The sequence below is a fragment of the Scyliorhinus torazame genome, chromosome 25, assembly GCF_047496885.1.
Source record: "Scyliorhinus torazame isolate Kashiwa2021f chromosome 25, sScyTor2.1, whole genome shotgun sequence".
Lineage (NCBI taxonomy): Eukaryota > Metazoa > Chordata > Chondrichthyes > Carcharhiniformes > Scyliorhinidae > Scyliorhinus > Scyliorhinus torazame.
Window position 1 is genome coordinate 33138576 of NC_092731.1, and position 15620 is coordinate 33154195.

General features: G+C 49.5%; 1 protein-coding gene across 1 annotated transcript in view; it reads left to right on the top strand.

Moving 5' to 3' along the window:
* The window catches only part of LOC140402471 (complement C1s subcomponent-like), a 91714-nt gene that overhangs the window by 53485 nt on the left and 22609 nt on the right, over positions 1 to 15620 (top strand). Inside the window, exons 4-8 of the mRNA XM_072490286.1 lie at positions 727 to 846; positions 4097 to 4293; positions 5221 to 5368; positions 6513 to 6625; positions 15272 to 15359. Of these exons, the coding sequence (XP_072346387.1) occupies positions 727 to 846; positions 4097 to 4293; positions 5221 to 5368; positions 6513 to 6625; positions 15272 to 15359 (666 nt within the window). The remainder of the gene's footprint in view (positions 1 to 726; positions 847 to 4096; positions 4294 to 5220; positions 5369 to 6512; positions 6626 to 15271; positions 15360 to 15620) is intronic.

Below are 15620 nucleotides of genomic sequence, written 5' to 3' on the forward strand. Positions count from 1 at the left end.
TGAGTGCTGGTGGCCTTGGATGTCCCTGTGTCCGATTGCTGTGCAGCAGATGGTGTGCCATGCTCACCATACTGTGACCCTGAGGCTCCTCTAGAACAGAGTGCCGCTGAGGTGTGTGTGCGTGTCTCTGTGCTGGTGGATGGTGCGGGTGAGTGCTCTAACCCCTCTTCAGAAGTGCTGTCCTCCGAGCTGGGGTTGAGGATTCCACGAGAGGAGATACTGAGGTCCTGACAATAAGTGACTCATCACCCCTGAGAAACTTCAAGCAACACCAAAGGGGTTTGCATGACCTGCCCTCTTCACCCCCTCACCCCTTGCCCGTTTCTGGGTTGAGACCAGTGGCAATGGGACACAAGGTCCTTTCACAAACCATCCAGCCCTTGACTTCATCAATGGTGTCCCCACCACACCAAACCCGCCATGGGGAGGACAATATATTCTGACCTGTGTGTGTCTGTGTTTGTGTTTCAGTGTGTATATATACATGTATATACACATATATGTGTGTGTGCATTGCCAGTGCATCTGTATGACTTTCATATGGGCCAGTGGTGTTCTCAGCACCAACACCCGCCAAATCTCACACATCCACCCCCGGGCTCAGAGAGTGGACAGCAGCTCAAGTCTCTGGGAGTTTGGCCCAGTGCCAGCCTCCACCAGCAGGGGGCGCAGGTGAGTCATAGTATGAATGGAACTCAGCACCTCAATATCTCCATTTGATTCCAGATATCAATGAATGTGAGGAGGAGGATAGATGTAGCCATTACTGCAACAACTATATTGGAGGATACCTTTGCTCCTGTAAACCAGGCTACTTCCTGCAAGAAAACAAAAGAATTTGTGGAGGTAAATATCATCCTCTGCATTTTTTCTACGGGAGAATCATATAATCATAGAATGGGGGTTAGAAGCCTGGAAGAGGTTATTAAGGCCAGTTGAATCCTTGCAGACACACTGTGTAAGCAAATCAATCAATCGCACTCCCCAGGTCTTCTGTGGCCTCAAAATTCTTCAGTCTCTAATAATCATCTTTATTAGTGTCACAAGTAGGCTTACATTAACACTGCAATGAAGTTACTGTGAAAATCCCCTAGTCGCCACATTCCGGCGTCTATTCGGGTGCACAGAGGGAGAATTCAGAATGTCCAATTCACCTAACGGTATGTCTTTCGGGACTTGTGGGAGGAAACTGGAGCACCCGGAGGAAACCCACGCAGACACGGGGAGAACGTGCAGACACGGAACAGACAGTGACCCAAGCCGGGAATTGAACCCAGGTCCCTGGAACTCTGAATCAACAGTGGCAACCACTGTGATACCGTGCCACCCACAATGCGCTTTACAACGGAAAATTTCAATGTGCTTTACAACAAAAAAAAGTCCTTCAAGAGCAACGCAGTCATCAGGAATGGTTCCTTTGGTGAGCCAAGGAGGTTGTGGGTCAGAGAAATGACCCCAGGACACTAGGCTGACACTCGCTGCGCAGCGCCGAGGAAGCGCTGCTCTCCCAGAGGTGCTCTCTTTCAGGTGTGACTTTAAATCAAGGCCTGTCGTGGGTGAATGAAGAAGATCCCATGGCCTCAAGTTCAAACAAAGAAAAACAGGAGTGGGAGGTTTCCCCCTGGAGTCTTGGCCAACATTTACCCCCTAATTAACATCATAACAAAGCATAATACGGTATCTGCGATGAGAACGTGGGATCTTGCTGTGCACAGCCTGGCTGCTGCGTTCCTGTAGTTCAATAGTGACCACTCCAAAGTTCTATTGTCTGGTGAGAGTTTCCAGAAGTCGTAAGGTTCCTTTCTGTGAGTTCGGATAACGTGGCAGCGAAACAGTGTTAGGGTGAAGTCAGGAATGGGGGGCAGGTATTCCCTCTTTTTCCAACCCTTTGGGTGATAGTAACTGGTTTTTCTTTTCATTTAAAAGGACCAATGTGCCAATTCAGGGCATGTATTAAACACTGGTAAGTGAGCACAGTACGAAGTCTTACAACACCAGGTTAAAGTCCAACAGGTTTGTTTCGATGTCACTAGCTTTCGGAGCGCTGCTCCTTCCTCAGGTGAATGAAGAGGTCTGTTCCAGAAACAAATATATAGACAAATTCAAAGATGCCAGACAATGCTTGGAATGCGAGCACTAGCAGGTGATTAAATCTTTACAGATCCAAAGATGGGGTAACCCCAGGTTAAAGAGGTGTGAATTGTGTCAAGCCAGGACAGTTGGTAGGATTTTGCAGGCCAGATGGTGGGGGAAGAATGTTATGCAACATGAATCCCAGGTCCCGGTTGAGGCCGCACTCATGTGTGCGGAACTTGGCTATAAGTTTCTGCTCGGCGATTCTGCGCTGTCGCGCGTCCTGAAGGCCGCCTTGGAGAATGCTTACCCGGAGATCAGAGGCTGAATGCCCTTCATTGCTGAAGTGTTCCCTGACTGGAAGGGAACATTCCTGCCTGGTGATTGTCGCGCGATGTCCGTTCATTCGTTGTCGCAGCGTCTGCATGGTCTCGCCAATGTACCACGCTTCGGGACATCCTTTCCTGCAGCGTATGAGGTAGACAACGTTGGCCGAGTCGCACGAGTATGTATCGCGTACCTGGTGGGTGGTGTTCTCACGTGTAATGGTGGTACCATGTCGATGATCTGGCACGTCTTGCAGAGATTGCCATGGCAGGGTTGTGTGGTGTCGTGGTCACTGTTCTGAAGACTGGGTAGTTTGCTGCAAACAATAGTTCGTTTGAGGTTGCGCGGTTGTTTGAAGGCAAGTAGTGAGGGTGTGGGGATGACCTTGGCAAGATGTTCATCTTCATCAATGACGTGTTGAAGGCTGTGAAGAAGGTGTCGTAGTTTCTCTGCTCCGGGGAAGTACTGGACGACGAAGGGTGTTCTGTCGGTTGTATCCCATGTTTGTCTTCTGAGGAGGTCGGTGCGGTTTTTCGCTGTGGCGCATTGGAACTGTCGTAAGTGAGATTAGGGATAGGTATTGTCGGTGAAGACTCGATGGACCGAATGGCCTTTTCCGCGCTGTAGCTATTCTGCTTTCTTTCCTGGGGTTGGATTTGAACTTGGAGGTTGTGGCTCAGAGGCAGGGACAATTCCCACTGCACTGCAAGACCCCTAAAAGCAATATATAATGGGCGGGGTTCTCTGCTGCCCCAGCCGTGTGTTTTGCGATGGCGCGCTATTCACACGGCGCCAGATTCCCTCTTCCCGCCATTTGTCAATGGGATTTCCCATTGAAGCCATCCCACTTTGCTGGGAAATCCATGGGCGTGGGTGCGTTGCCGGCGGGAAAAGAGAAATCCTAATGGCTGGAGAATTCCGGCCATTATCCTATAATACCCTGCATCATGGCAAAGGAATTATGGCCCACATAACCCCTGAGAATATATCTGCCTGATAGTTCAAGGTGCTTAGATTAATATGCTATTAACCCCCAGAAGAACATAAGGGCGAGGAGCAGGAGTGGGCCATTCAGTGCAGAAGGAGGTCATTCGGCACATCGAGTCTGCACTGGCCCTTGGAAAGAGCACCCTACTTAAGCTCACGCCTCCACCCTACAAGAGGCAACATCTGCTCTCTATTTACCATATCCATACCTTTCATCATCTCATACACCTCAAATTGATCTCCTCTCATTCTTCTAAACTCGACAGAGCACAGGCTTGAACTGCTCAATCTTGTTTCATACGACAAACCGTGTCTGGTAAATATATCAATTCCAATACAGTGAACAGGGTGTAAAATGGTAACCAGCTTCGATACAGCAATAAGAAGACATTGATTCAGGGCAGCACGGTAGCACAGTGGTTAGCACAGTTGCTTCACAGCTCCAGGGTCCCAGGTTCGATTCCCACAGTCCAAAGGCGTGCAGGTTAGGTGGATTGGCCATGATAAATTGCCCTTAGTGTCCAAAAAGGTTAAGTGGGGTTACTGGGTTACAGGGATAGGGTGGAAGTGTGGACTTGGGTAGGGTACTCTTTCCAAGGACTGGTGCAGACTCGATGGGCCAAATGGCCTCCTTCAGCAGTGTAAATTCTATGATTCTATGGTCAGAGCTGTCAGTCTGAGACCCAGTCTGTGTCTTTTTCACCCCCAGTGAATTGCACCGGCGAAGTGTCCACCAGCTTCAAGGGCATGATCACCAGCCCCAATTATCCTGAACCTTATGCGGAGAATTCCCAGTGTCAGTACAGAATCGAGATCGAGCAAGGCTTCGAGGTGATCCTGGGATTCGCAAAGGATTTTGAGGTGGAAGGGGATCCTTCAGTCGGTTGCATATCTGATGTCTTAAAGGTATGGCCCTCTTTAAAATGGTCCCTTTATCCCTACAGCAAGTCCCTTCAGACATAATAATAATAATCTTTATTGTCACAAGTAGGCTTACATTAACACTACAATGAAGTTACTGTGAAACGCCCCTAGTCGCCACATTCCGCCGCCTGTTCGGGTACACGGAGGGAAAATTCAGAATGTCCAATTCACCCAACAGCATGTTTTTGGGGGCTTGCGGGAGGAAACCGGAGCACCCGGAGGAAACCCACGCAGACACGGGGAGAACGTGCAGACTCCGCACAGACAGTGACCCAGCGGGGAATCGAACCTGGAACCCTGGTGCTGTGAAGCAACAGTGCTAACCACTGTATTGAGTCCCACTCCAGCCTGTTAAACACAGCAGGATGAGGCCATTCAGCCCATCTCCAGCCCATTACACAGACTGCTAACCTCTCGTGGTCAATGCCACTGGAGAGACCATGATCTTAAGCATTCATCCAGTTACTCTCTCTCTCTCTATTTCTCTCTCTCTCTCGCTCTCTCCCTCTCTCTCTCACTTTCTCTCTCTTTCTCTCTCTCTCCCTCTCTCTCCCTCTCCCTGTCTCCCCCTCTCTCGCTCTCTCTCTCTCTTTCCCTCCTCACAGGTAAAACGAATATTCACCATCAATTTTCCAATGGTTCCAGGGTTCGGGAATGACAGTTACGTGGGAGACTGGAACCGCTGGAATTAGAAATGAGAAAGCGAGGAGGAGATTTGTTCGAGGCATTCACAACTGTGAAAGGTTTAAACAAATAAATTATAGAAAAGCCCTTGTTGGATGAGGTGCCAAAGCAGAGGGAGTGGGACAAACTGGATTGCTCTAGTGCAGATGTGATGGGCTGAGTGGCCTGCTCCAGTATCGGACTGTTCCATGATTCTGCAACCAATGTGGATTCTCCTGATTCCAGGTCACATCTGGAGGAAGGGAATATGGCCCGTTCTGTGGAGACCAAGCACCTGTTATAAAAGGACATTTGTCCAATGTGGTGGAAATAACTTTCAACACGGATGATCACGGGGAGAGGAAGGGCTGGAAGATCATTTACAAATCAACCGGTAATACTCAGGATTCGCTGAAACCACCTTGCTTTCTACTTTTCACAGTGGATTACCTTCTCCAGGGTTTCTATAGGCTGCTGCTACTCTATATGTTGCTCATGATCTGTATGCTGCTCATAATCTATATGCTGTTAATAATCTATATGTTGTTTATAATCTGTATGGTGCTCATAATCTAAATCTATATGCTGTGAATACTCTGTATGTTGCTCATAATCAAAATGCTGCCAATACTCTATATATTGCTCATAATCTCGGCTGCTAGCACTCTATATGCTGCTCATAATCTATATGCTACTAATACTCTATATGTTTCTTATAATCTGTATGGTGCTCATAATCTATATCCTGTGAATACTCTATGTTGCTCATAATCCAAATGCTGCCAATACTTTATATATTGCTCATAATCTATATGCTGCTAACACTCTATATGCTGCTCATAATCTACATGCTGCTAACACTCTATATGCTGCTCATAATCTATATGCTGCTAATACTCTATATGTTGCTTATAACCTGTATGGTGCTCATAATCTATATGCTGCGAATACTCTATATGTTGCTCATACTCTATATGCTGCTAGTACACAATATGTTGCTAAAAATCTACATAATCAGTACTGACCCTCCAATAGTGTAGCACCCCCTCAATACTGACCCTCCAACAGTGCAGCACCCCCTCAATACTGACTCTCCGACAGCGCAGCACTCCCTCAACACTGACCGTCTGACAGATTCCCTCACTAAGGCTGGGAATGTCAGCCTGGATTATGAGCCCAATTCTCTGGTGTGGGACTTGATCACCCGACTTCATGACTCTTCAGTGAGAGTTTTGCCCATTGAACCACAGCGGATACTTGGCACCAACACAGAGAAAGGTGGTAAGCAGAGTTGAGCTGTGAAAACGTTTGCTAAAAGTGTTATTAATCTTAAATTATAGAGGGGAGGTGTAAAAGAGTTAAACCTTTAAAGGGGGAACTGTTTAAATATTTCAAGGGAAAAGACTATAGGGAGAGGAATCACTGTCTGTCAGAGACATCCCGGACTGACTGGCCTCACCTGTACTGTATTACTCTGTGGAAACGTTGTTTGTGTTCTATTGGAGATTGACAAGGTATTCTGTGTGTTTTGCCTGCAGCTAAGCAATGTTCTCCCGATATCTTGGAGTACAGCATTATTCAGCCAAAGAAAGTGGAATATGATTATAAAGATTCCGTGCGACTGCACTGTGAGAGTGGGTTTGAACTCTACGTAAGTTATCACCCACTGGATTGTGTGATCCTTTGAAGAAAGTCCATGAACATTGGGTCCCATTTTGATTCTGGCCAAGTGGGTTGTGATTTTTAATGTCGACGGCTTCTGCCCTGATTTAGAAGGTTGGGGGTTTGATTCCCACACCAGAGACACCCGAGTGAAAGAATCTAGCCCAAAATGTCAGTGCAGGATTGAATAAAGAATTCTGCACTGTCGGAGGATCAGTCTTTCATTAAACCAAGGCCCTTTTCAGGGAGCAGTAAGGCTGTCGCTACCACTATTTTGAAGAAAAGCAGGCGAGTTATCCCCAGTGTCTTGGCCAACATTCGTCCCTCAGTTAACATCTTGAATAAAAAGTGGTCATTATTGTTTGTCGGAGTTTTCTCCATGTAATTTGCTTACCACCTTTCCTACATTGGGATAGCGCCGCCACTTCATTGGCTATAAACCACTTTTGATGTCCTCAGGTGTTGAAAGGCGCTATATAAATAAAAATCTTTCTTTATTTCAGGTAATGACCTAGACTTGGGTGCAGAGAACACAATTTCAAAGCTTTCAAACTGGTGCAATTTTACAGGGCTTTGGTGAGCTCAAACCTGCAATATTGGGTGCAGTTTTGGTCTCCTTATCTGAAGAAGGATGTTCTTGCTATGGCGGGAGTGCAGCAAAGGTTTACCAGGCTGATTCCTGGGATGGCAGGACTGGCGTATGAGGAGAGATTGAATCGGATGGATTGTATTCGCTGGAGTTCAGAGGAATGAGGGGGGATCTCATAGAAACCTATCAAATTCTAACGGGAAGGACAGGATAGACGCAGGAAGGATGTTCCCGATGGTGGGGGTGTCCAGAACCAGGGGTCACAGTCTGAGGATACGGGGTGGACCATTTAGGACAGAAATGAGGAGAAATTCCTTCACCCAGAGAGTGGTCGACCTGTGGAATTCGTGACCACAGGAAGTAGTTGAGGCCAAAACATTGGATGCTTTCAAGAAGCAGTTAAATATAGCACTTAGGGCGAAGGGGATCAAGGGATATGGGGGGAAGGCGGGTACAGGCTATTGAGTTGGATGATCCGCCATGATCACAATGAATGGCAGAGCGGGCTTGAAGGGCCGAATGGTCTCCTCCAGCTATAAACAAAATGGTACAATTTTAAATGGGAACCAATTTTCAAGGTAATTACAGAAAGGTGCAAGTATTATAGAGTGGCCATAATGGGGGACTTTAATTATCCAAATAAGGATTGGGGTAGTGAAAGCCTAAAAGACAGAGAAGGATAAAGGTTCCTAAAGTGTGTCCAGGAGAAGATTCTGCAGTGATATATTCCCAGTCCAATGAGAGGTGCGTCACAGCTAGACTTGGTTCCTGGGGGATGAGGTGGGCCAAGATCGTCACATATCAAAAGGGAACAGTGATCATTGTATCATGAGGTTTTGGTTGGCTATAGAAAAGAACAAGGAACAGATTTGGAATAAGTAACTGGGGAAAAAGGTAACATTAATGCAGTAAGAATGGATCTGCTGAGATCAATTAGAATTTAAGGTTGGTAGGTTAGGTTGTAACAGAAGAATTGGCTGCTTTAAAGAAATGAAAATTCAGCGACCGCCAAAGTACATCCTCAGGAAGGGAAAGGCAAACAAGTCTAGAGCTCCCTGGATAACAAAAGAGATCTGGATTAAGCTGTGTTTATGTCACATGGATAATATAGAAGCCACAGAAGGGAATTGATCAGCAAATAAGAGAAGTAAAGAGAGAGTATGAGAAGAGGCTGGTAGCTAACATAAAAGGGAATCCAAAAGACTTCTATCGGCACATAAAAAGGCCGATAAAAGGAGGATTGGGATGATTCGGGACCAAAAAGGAGGCAGGGGAATGGCTGAGATGTTAAATATCTTTACCATGGTAAGAAGATACATGGTGAAAGAGAGAGCAGTTCAGGCACTTAAATGATTTAAAATTGATAGGGAGGAGAAATGGAAGAGGATGTCTGTACTTAAGAGATGATTTGGGGAGACGGTGGCATAGTCGGTGGTATTATCGCTGGACTATGTTGTGGTATGTATTAGGGGTAATACAGTACAGCATGAATGCCGAGGAGCTATTGGAGGACAGATGCTGGGTCCCGATTGGATCTGCCGCCTACTGGGCTCCACCCAGATAGGCGGGGTATAAGAACCTGGGTTAATCCCCGCAGCTGCATTCTGTGACTGAGCTGCTGGGGAACAAGTCTGAACAAGTCTGCTCAATAAAGCCTCGATTGAAGTTCTTTCCGTCCCGCCTCCTGTGTGATCGATGGTGCTACAATTTATTGAGCAGATTTAAAAAGGAATATGGAGCTCCGGATCGCCCCGAGTGCCTGCGAATCGGCCCCCAAGCAGCTAACGCAACATCGGCGTTTAAGCACTGGCTGGCGTGCTTTGAGGGATACCTCCAAACGGCCCCCGGCAGACCAACAGAAGACCAGAAGATGCAGGTCCTGCATTCCAGGGTGAGTCCCGAAACCTACTCACTCATCGAGGACGCGGAAGAATTCCCAGCGGCGATCAACTTGCTGAAGGAGATCTACATTAGGCCCGTCAACCAGGTCTACGCACGCTACCAGCTCGCGACGAGACGATAAATCCCCGGGGAATCGCTAGATGATTTCTTCAATGCTCTAATGATCCTGGGACGAAACTGCGACTGCCCAGCGGTTACGGCGAATGAACATATGGACCTGCTGATCAGAGACGCTTACGTAGCAGGTTTGGCATCGTCGCAAATTCGCCAGAGACGTTTAGAGAAAGACTCTCTCGGACTCACAGAGGTACGGGCCCTTGCAGCCTCCCTCGACGTGGCCTCCCAAAACGCCCGCGCCTATGCCCCTGACCGCGCTGCAGCCCCTTGGACTCCGTGGACCCCCGCCGCGACCGACCCCCTGGCACCCCCCACCCCTCCGCAAGAGTGCGCAGCCAGAATCCCAGACCACCTGGGGGGGCCCTGCTGCTATTTTTGCGGGCAGCCAAAACATCACCGCCAGCGCTGCCCGGCCCGCTCGGCCACCTGCAAAAGCTGCGGTAAAAAGGGGCACTACGCAGCGGTGTGCCAGTCCCGTGGAGTCGCCGCTATCTCCGGGGAAGAAACAGGACCATGGACTCAACCCCCCCCAGCGACCCACGGGCGGCCAACGGGCGCCGCCATTTTGGGCCCCGGACACCACGATGGGGGGACGGGCGCCGCCACCTTACTACCCACGGGCCGCGTGCGCTCCATGGGAGCGTCCATTTTGTCCACCCCCGACCGCGTGCGATCCATGGACGCCGCCATCTTGGCTGACAGGCAAGGACCCCAGCGGGGATGGCTCCACACTGCCTGAAGACAACGATCTGATGCACCAACCACGTTTGGCATCGGTGACCCTCGACCAGTCGCGGCCCCGGATGCTCCAGACGACAATGACAAAGGTGCTGGTGAACGGGCACGAGACGCCGTGTTTGATCGCCTCGGGGAGCATGGAGAGTTTTATTCACCCGGACACGGTAAGACGCTGTTCTCTTGTAATTCGGCCAAGCACCTAAAAAATTTTCCTGGCGGCGGGGTCCCACTCCGTTGCAATCAAAGGGTTCTGCATCGCAAACCTAACGGTGCAGGGGAGAGAGTTCAAAAATTACCGGCTGTATGTCCTTCCCCACCTCTGCGCTCCCACCCTCCTGGGGTTGGACTTCCAATGCAACCTCCAGAGCTTAACATTCAAAGTTGGCTGCCTTATACCCCCACTGACTATCTGCGGCCTCGCGACACTCAAGGTCGAACCGCCCTCCTTGTTTGCGAACCTCACCCCGGATTGCAATCCCGTCGCCACTAGGAGCAGGCGATACAGCACCCAGAACCGGACTTTTATCAGGTCCGAAGTCCAGCGGCTGCTGAAGGAAGGCATAATCCAGGCCAGCAATAGTTCCTGGAGAGCCCAGGTGGTAGTAGTGAAGACAGGGGAGAAGCAAAGGATGGTCGTAGACTACAGTCAGACCATCAACAGGTACACGCAGCTAGATGCGTACCCTCTTCCCCGCATATCCGACATGGTCAATCGGATTGCACAGTACAAGGTCTTCTCCACCGTGGACCTTAAGTCCACCTACCACCAGCTCCCCATTCGCCCCGGTGACCGCAAGTACACTGCCTTTGAAGCAGACGGGCAGCTATACCACTTCTTAAGGGTTCCATTCGGCGTCACGAACGGAGTCTTGGTCTTCCAACAGGAGATGGACCGAATGGTCGACCAGCACGGTTTACGGGCCACGTTCCCGTACCTCGACAATGTCACCATCTGCGGCCACGACCAGCAGGACCACGACGCCAACCTCCGCAAATTCCTCCAGACCGCTAACGCCCTCAACCTCACTACAACGAGGAAAAATGCGTGTTTAGCACCGACCGTCTAGCCATCCTTGGCTACGTAGTGCGTACAAAGAACAAAGAACAAAGAAATGTACAGCACAGGAACAGGCCCTTCGGCCCTCCAAGCCCGTGCCGACCATACTGCCCGACTAAACTACAATCTTCTACACTTCCTGGGTCCGTATCCTTCTATTCCCATCCTATTCATATATTTGTCAAGATGCCCCTTAAATGTCCCTATCGTCCCTGCCTCCACTACCTCCTCCGGTAGTGAGTTCCAGGCACCCACTACCCTCTGCGTAAAAAACTTGCCTCGTACATCTACTCTAAACTTTGCCCCTCTCACCTTAAACCTATGCCCCCTAGTAATTGACCCCTCTACCCTGGGGAAAAGCCTCTGACTATCCACTCTGTCTATGCCCCTCATAATTTTGTATACCTCTATCAGGTCGCCCCTCAACCTCCTTCGTTCCAGTGAGAACAAACCGAGTTTATTCAATCGCTCCTCATAGCTTATGCCCTCCATACCAGGCAACATTCTGGTAAATCTCTTCTGCACCCTCTCTAAAGCCTCCACATCCTTCTGGTAGTGTGGCGACCAGAATTGAACACTATACTCCAAGTGTGGCCTAACTAAGGTTCTATACAGCTGCAACATGACTTGCCAATTCTTATACTCAATGCCCCGGCCAATGAAGGCAAGCATGCCGTATGCCTTCTTGACTACCTTCTCCACCTGTGTAGCCCCTTTCAGTGATCTGTGGACCTGTACTCCTAGATCTCTTTGACTTTCAATACTCCTGAGGGTTCTACCATTCACTGGGCGTAATGGAGTGATAGGCCCCGACCCTGAATGCATGCGCCCCCTCATGGAGTTCCCTCTCCCACACTGTGCCAAAGCCCTGAAACGCTGCCTGGGCTTCTTTTCTTATTACGCCCAGTGGGTCCCCCAGTACGCAGACAAGGCCCGCCCACTAATCCAGTCCACTACTTTTCCCCTGTCGACAGAGGCCCGCCAGGCGTTCAGCCGCATCAAAGTGGATATCGCAAAGGCCACGATGCACACCATCGACGAGTCCCTCCCCTTCCAAGTCGAGAGCGACGCGTCCGACGTAGCTCTGGTGGCCACGGTCAACCAAGCGGGCAGACCCTTGGCTTTTTTCTCCCGGACCCTCCACGCTTCAGAAATTCGCCACTCCTCAGTAGAAAAGGAGGCCCAAGCCATAGTGGAAGCTGTGCGACATTGGAGGCATTACCTGGCCGGTAGGAGATTCACGCTCCTCACTGACCAACGGTCGGCAGCCTTCATGTTCGATAATGCACAGCGGGGCAAGATAAAAAACGACAAGATCCTGCGGTGGAGGATCGAACTCTCCACCTACAATTATGAGATCTTGTATCGTCCCGGAAAGCTGAACGAGCCGTCCGATGCCCTATCTTGCGGCACTTGTGCCAACGCACAAGTGGACCGTCTCCAAGTCCTCCACGAGGACCTCTGCCACCAGGGGGTCACTCGTTTCTACCACTTCATAAAGGCCCGCAACCTCCCGTACTCCGTCGAGGAGGTCCGAACAGTCACCAGGAACTGCCAAATCTGCGCAGAATGCAAACCGCATTTTTTCAGGCCAGATAGAGTGCACCTGATAAAGGCTTCCCTTCCCTTTGAACGCATCAGTTTGGACTTCAAAGGCCCCCTCCCCTCCACCGATCGCAACACGTACTTTCTGAACGTCGTTGACGAATACTCCCGTTTCCCCTTCGCCATCCCCTGCCCCGACATGACCGCGGCCACAGTCATTAAAGCCCTATGCACCATCTTTACCCTGTTCGGTTTCCCCGCCTACATCCATAGCGATAGGGGGTCCTCCTTCATGAGTGACGAGCTGCGTCAATTCCTGCTCAGTAAGGGCATAGCCTCGAGCAGGATGACCAGCTACAACCCCCGGGGGAACGGGCAGGTAGAGAGGGAGAATGGAACGGTCTGGAAGACCGTCCTACTGGCCCTACGGTCTAGGAGTCTCCCAACATCCGCTGGCAGGAAGTACTCCCGGATGCCCTTCATTCTATCCAGTCCCTGCTGTGCACCACGACTAACCAAACGCCTCACGAGCGCCTCCTTGTCTTCCCTAGGAAGTCCGCTTCTGGAACGTCACTTCCGACCTGGCTGGCAGCCCCGGGGCCCATTCTGCTCCGGAAACATGTGCGGGCGCACAAATCAGACCCGCTGGTGGAAGAGGTACATCTCCTCCACGCAAACCCGTAGTACGCCTACCCAGACGGCCGACTGGACACGGTCTCTCTGCGGGACCTGGCGCCTGCCGGAGCTCCCCACACCCCCCCAACACCAATCACCTCCCCCTCACTCCCGCTGGTGCACCCCACAGCTACCCCCTTCCCAGGGGGATCGGTTCTCCTCCCAGGCCCGTCCAGGAGTAAGGAAACAGAAGGGGACAGCGCGATGCTCCCAGAGTCGACCGGACCCGAGCCAGCACCACCACCACCACCACCACCCGGGCTGAGACAATCGGAAAGGGCGACCAGAGCACCATCTCGACTCATCGAATCGACTTAAGATGTATATAATTCAGTAGCCCAGTAAAGCGGCATTGTTGTAAATAGTTAACGCTGCTAATCGGGTAAAACGTGAATAATTCAGTGGCCCAGTAAAAGCGGCATGTTTGTATATAGTTCAATGGTTAAGGCACCGACCCTGTAAACCCCTCCCACCCACCACCCCGCCGGGTTCTTTTTTAACAAGGGGAGAATGTGGTGGTATGTATTAGGGGTAATACAGTACACCATGAATGCCGAGGAGCTATTGGAGGGCAGATGCTGGGCCCCGATTGGATCTGCCGCCTACTGGGCTCCACCCAGATAGGCGGGGTATAAGAACCCGGTTTGCTCCCCGCAGCTGCATTCTGTGACTGAGCTGCTGGGGAACAAGTCTAAACAAGTCTGATCAATAAAGCCTCGATTGAAGTTCTTTACGTCTCGCCTCCTGTGTGATCGATGGTGCTACAGACTAGTATTCCAGAGACCCAGGATAATGATCTCGAGACCCGGGTTCAAATCCCACCACGGCAGGTGATGGAATTTAAACTCAATAAAAATCTGGAATTAAAAGTCTAATGATGATCATGATACCATTGTCGATTGTTGCAAAAACCCATCTGGACTAATGTCCTTTAGGGAAGGAAATCTGCCGTCCTTACCCGGTCTGGCCTACATGTGACTCCAGACCCACAGCAATGTGGTTGACTCTTAACTGCCCCCTCAAGGGCAATTAGGCATGGGCAATTAATATTGGCACAGCCTGCGATGCCCACGTCCCATGAATAAATGAAAAAAAGGAATTAGGCACCAAAACTGCATTGCATGCATCTAAGGATACTGAGGGAAATTAGGGTGAAAACTACAGAGCATTGACCATAATTTCCCACTCAGAGTGGTATCAGAGGACTGGAGAAATGCAAATGTGACACCTTTGTTTAGGAATGGGTGTAAGGGTAAACTCAACAACTGCAAACCAGTTCTTTTAACCTCAATGCTGGGGGAACTTCTAGAAATGATAATTAGAGGCAAAATCCATGTTCCCTTGGGAAAATGCGGGTTAATTAAGGAATATATTTGTTAAGGGCACATTGTGTTCAACCAATTTGCTGGATTTTCTTTGAAGAGGTAACAGAGAGGGTCGACGTGGGTGATGTTGTAGATGTGGTATGCATAGACGTCCAAAACACATTTGATTAAGTGCCACACAACAGACTTGTGAGCAAATTTCGAGCTCACTAAATCAAAGGGATAGTAGAAACACAGATACACGATTGGCCGAGTGTCAGGAAAGATAGAGGTTAAAATAGATTAATTTTTTTTTCAGTTTGGAGGAAAGTCTTTAGCAGAGTTCCCCAAGGTTGGTGTGGATCTGGAGTCACGTGCAGGCCAACCGAGTAAGGATGGCAGATTTCCTTCCTTAAAGGACATTGGTGTAAAGATGTACTGGACAATCACCACAATTAGTGAACCAGAATGGGTTTTTGTTAATGACAGTTGATAGTTTCATGGCCATCGTTTTTGAGACTAGGTTTATATTCCTGATTTATTTTAATTGAATTTAAATTCCACCAGTTCCCATGTCACTCAATCGCCCTGCTCTCTGGCTCCCCCGTTGGTGACATCACAGAACCACAGCTAATGGCTCACTCTTGAGAACTAGCATCAGGTTTCTATGATCTGCTATAATATGGTTTCCTTAACTTAACCTTGCAGGATACACAGGAAAGTCAGTACATTGACGATGCCGTGGTGCATTGCCAGAAGGATGGGACCTGGAACAGTATCCCGTACATCTGCAAGCGTAAGTATCCCGATAGGTGGATGTGGAATAGGTCTCTCTATTTGTCATTTCCCCTCAATCCTGGCTCCCTCAACATTACCTATTGACTAAACTGCTGTTCATGTAGGAACAGGAGTCAGTCATCCACCTTCTCAAATTTGTTGAGAAAAGCGACTTACTGTGGATGGTGGAATCTGAAACAAAAAGAGAAAACAGTGGACAATCTCAACAGACAGCGTCTGTGGAGAGAGAAGGCATCTAATGATTGAGCCTGGGTGACTC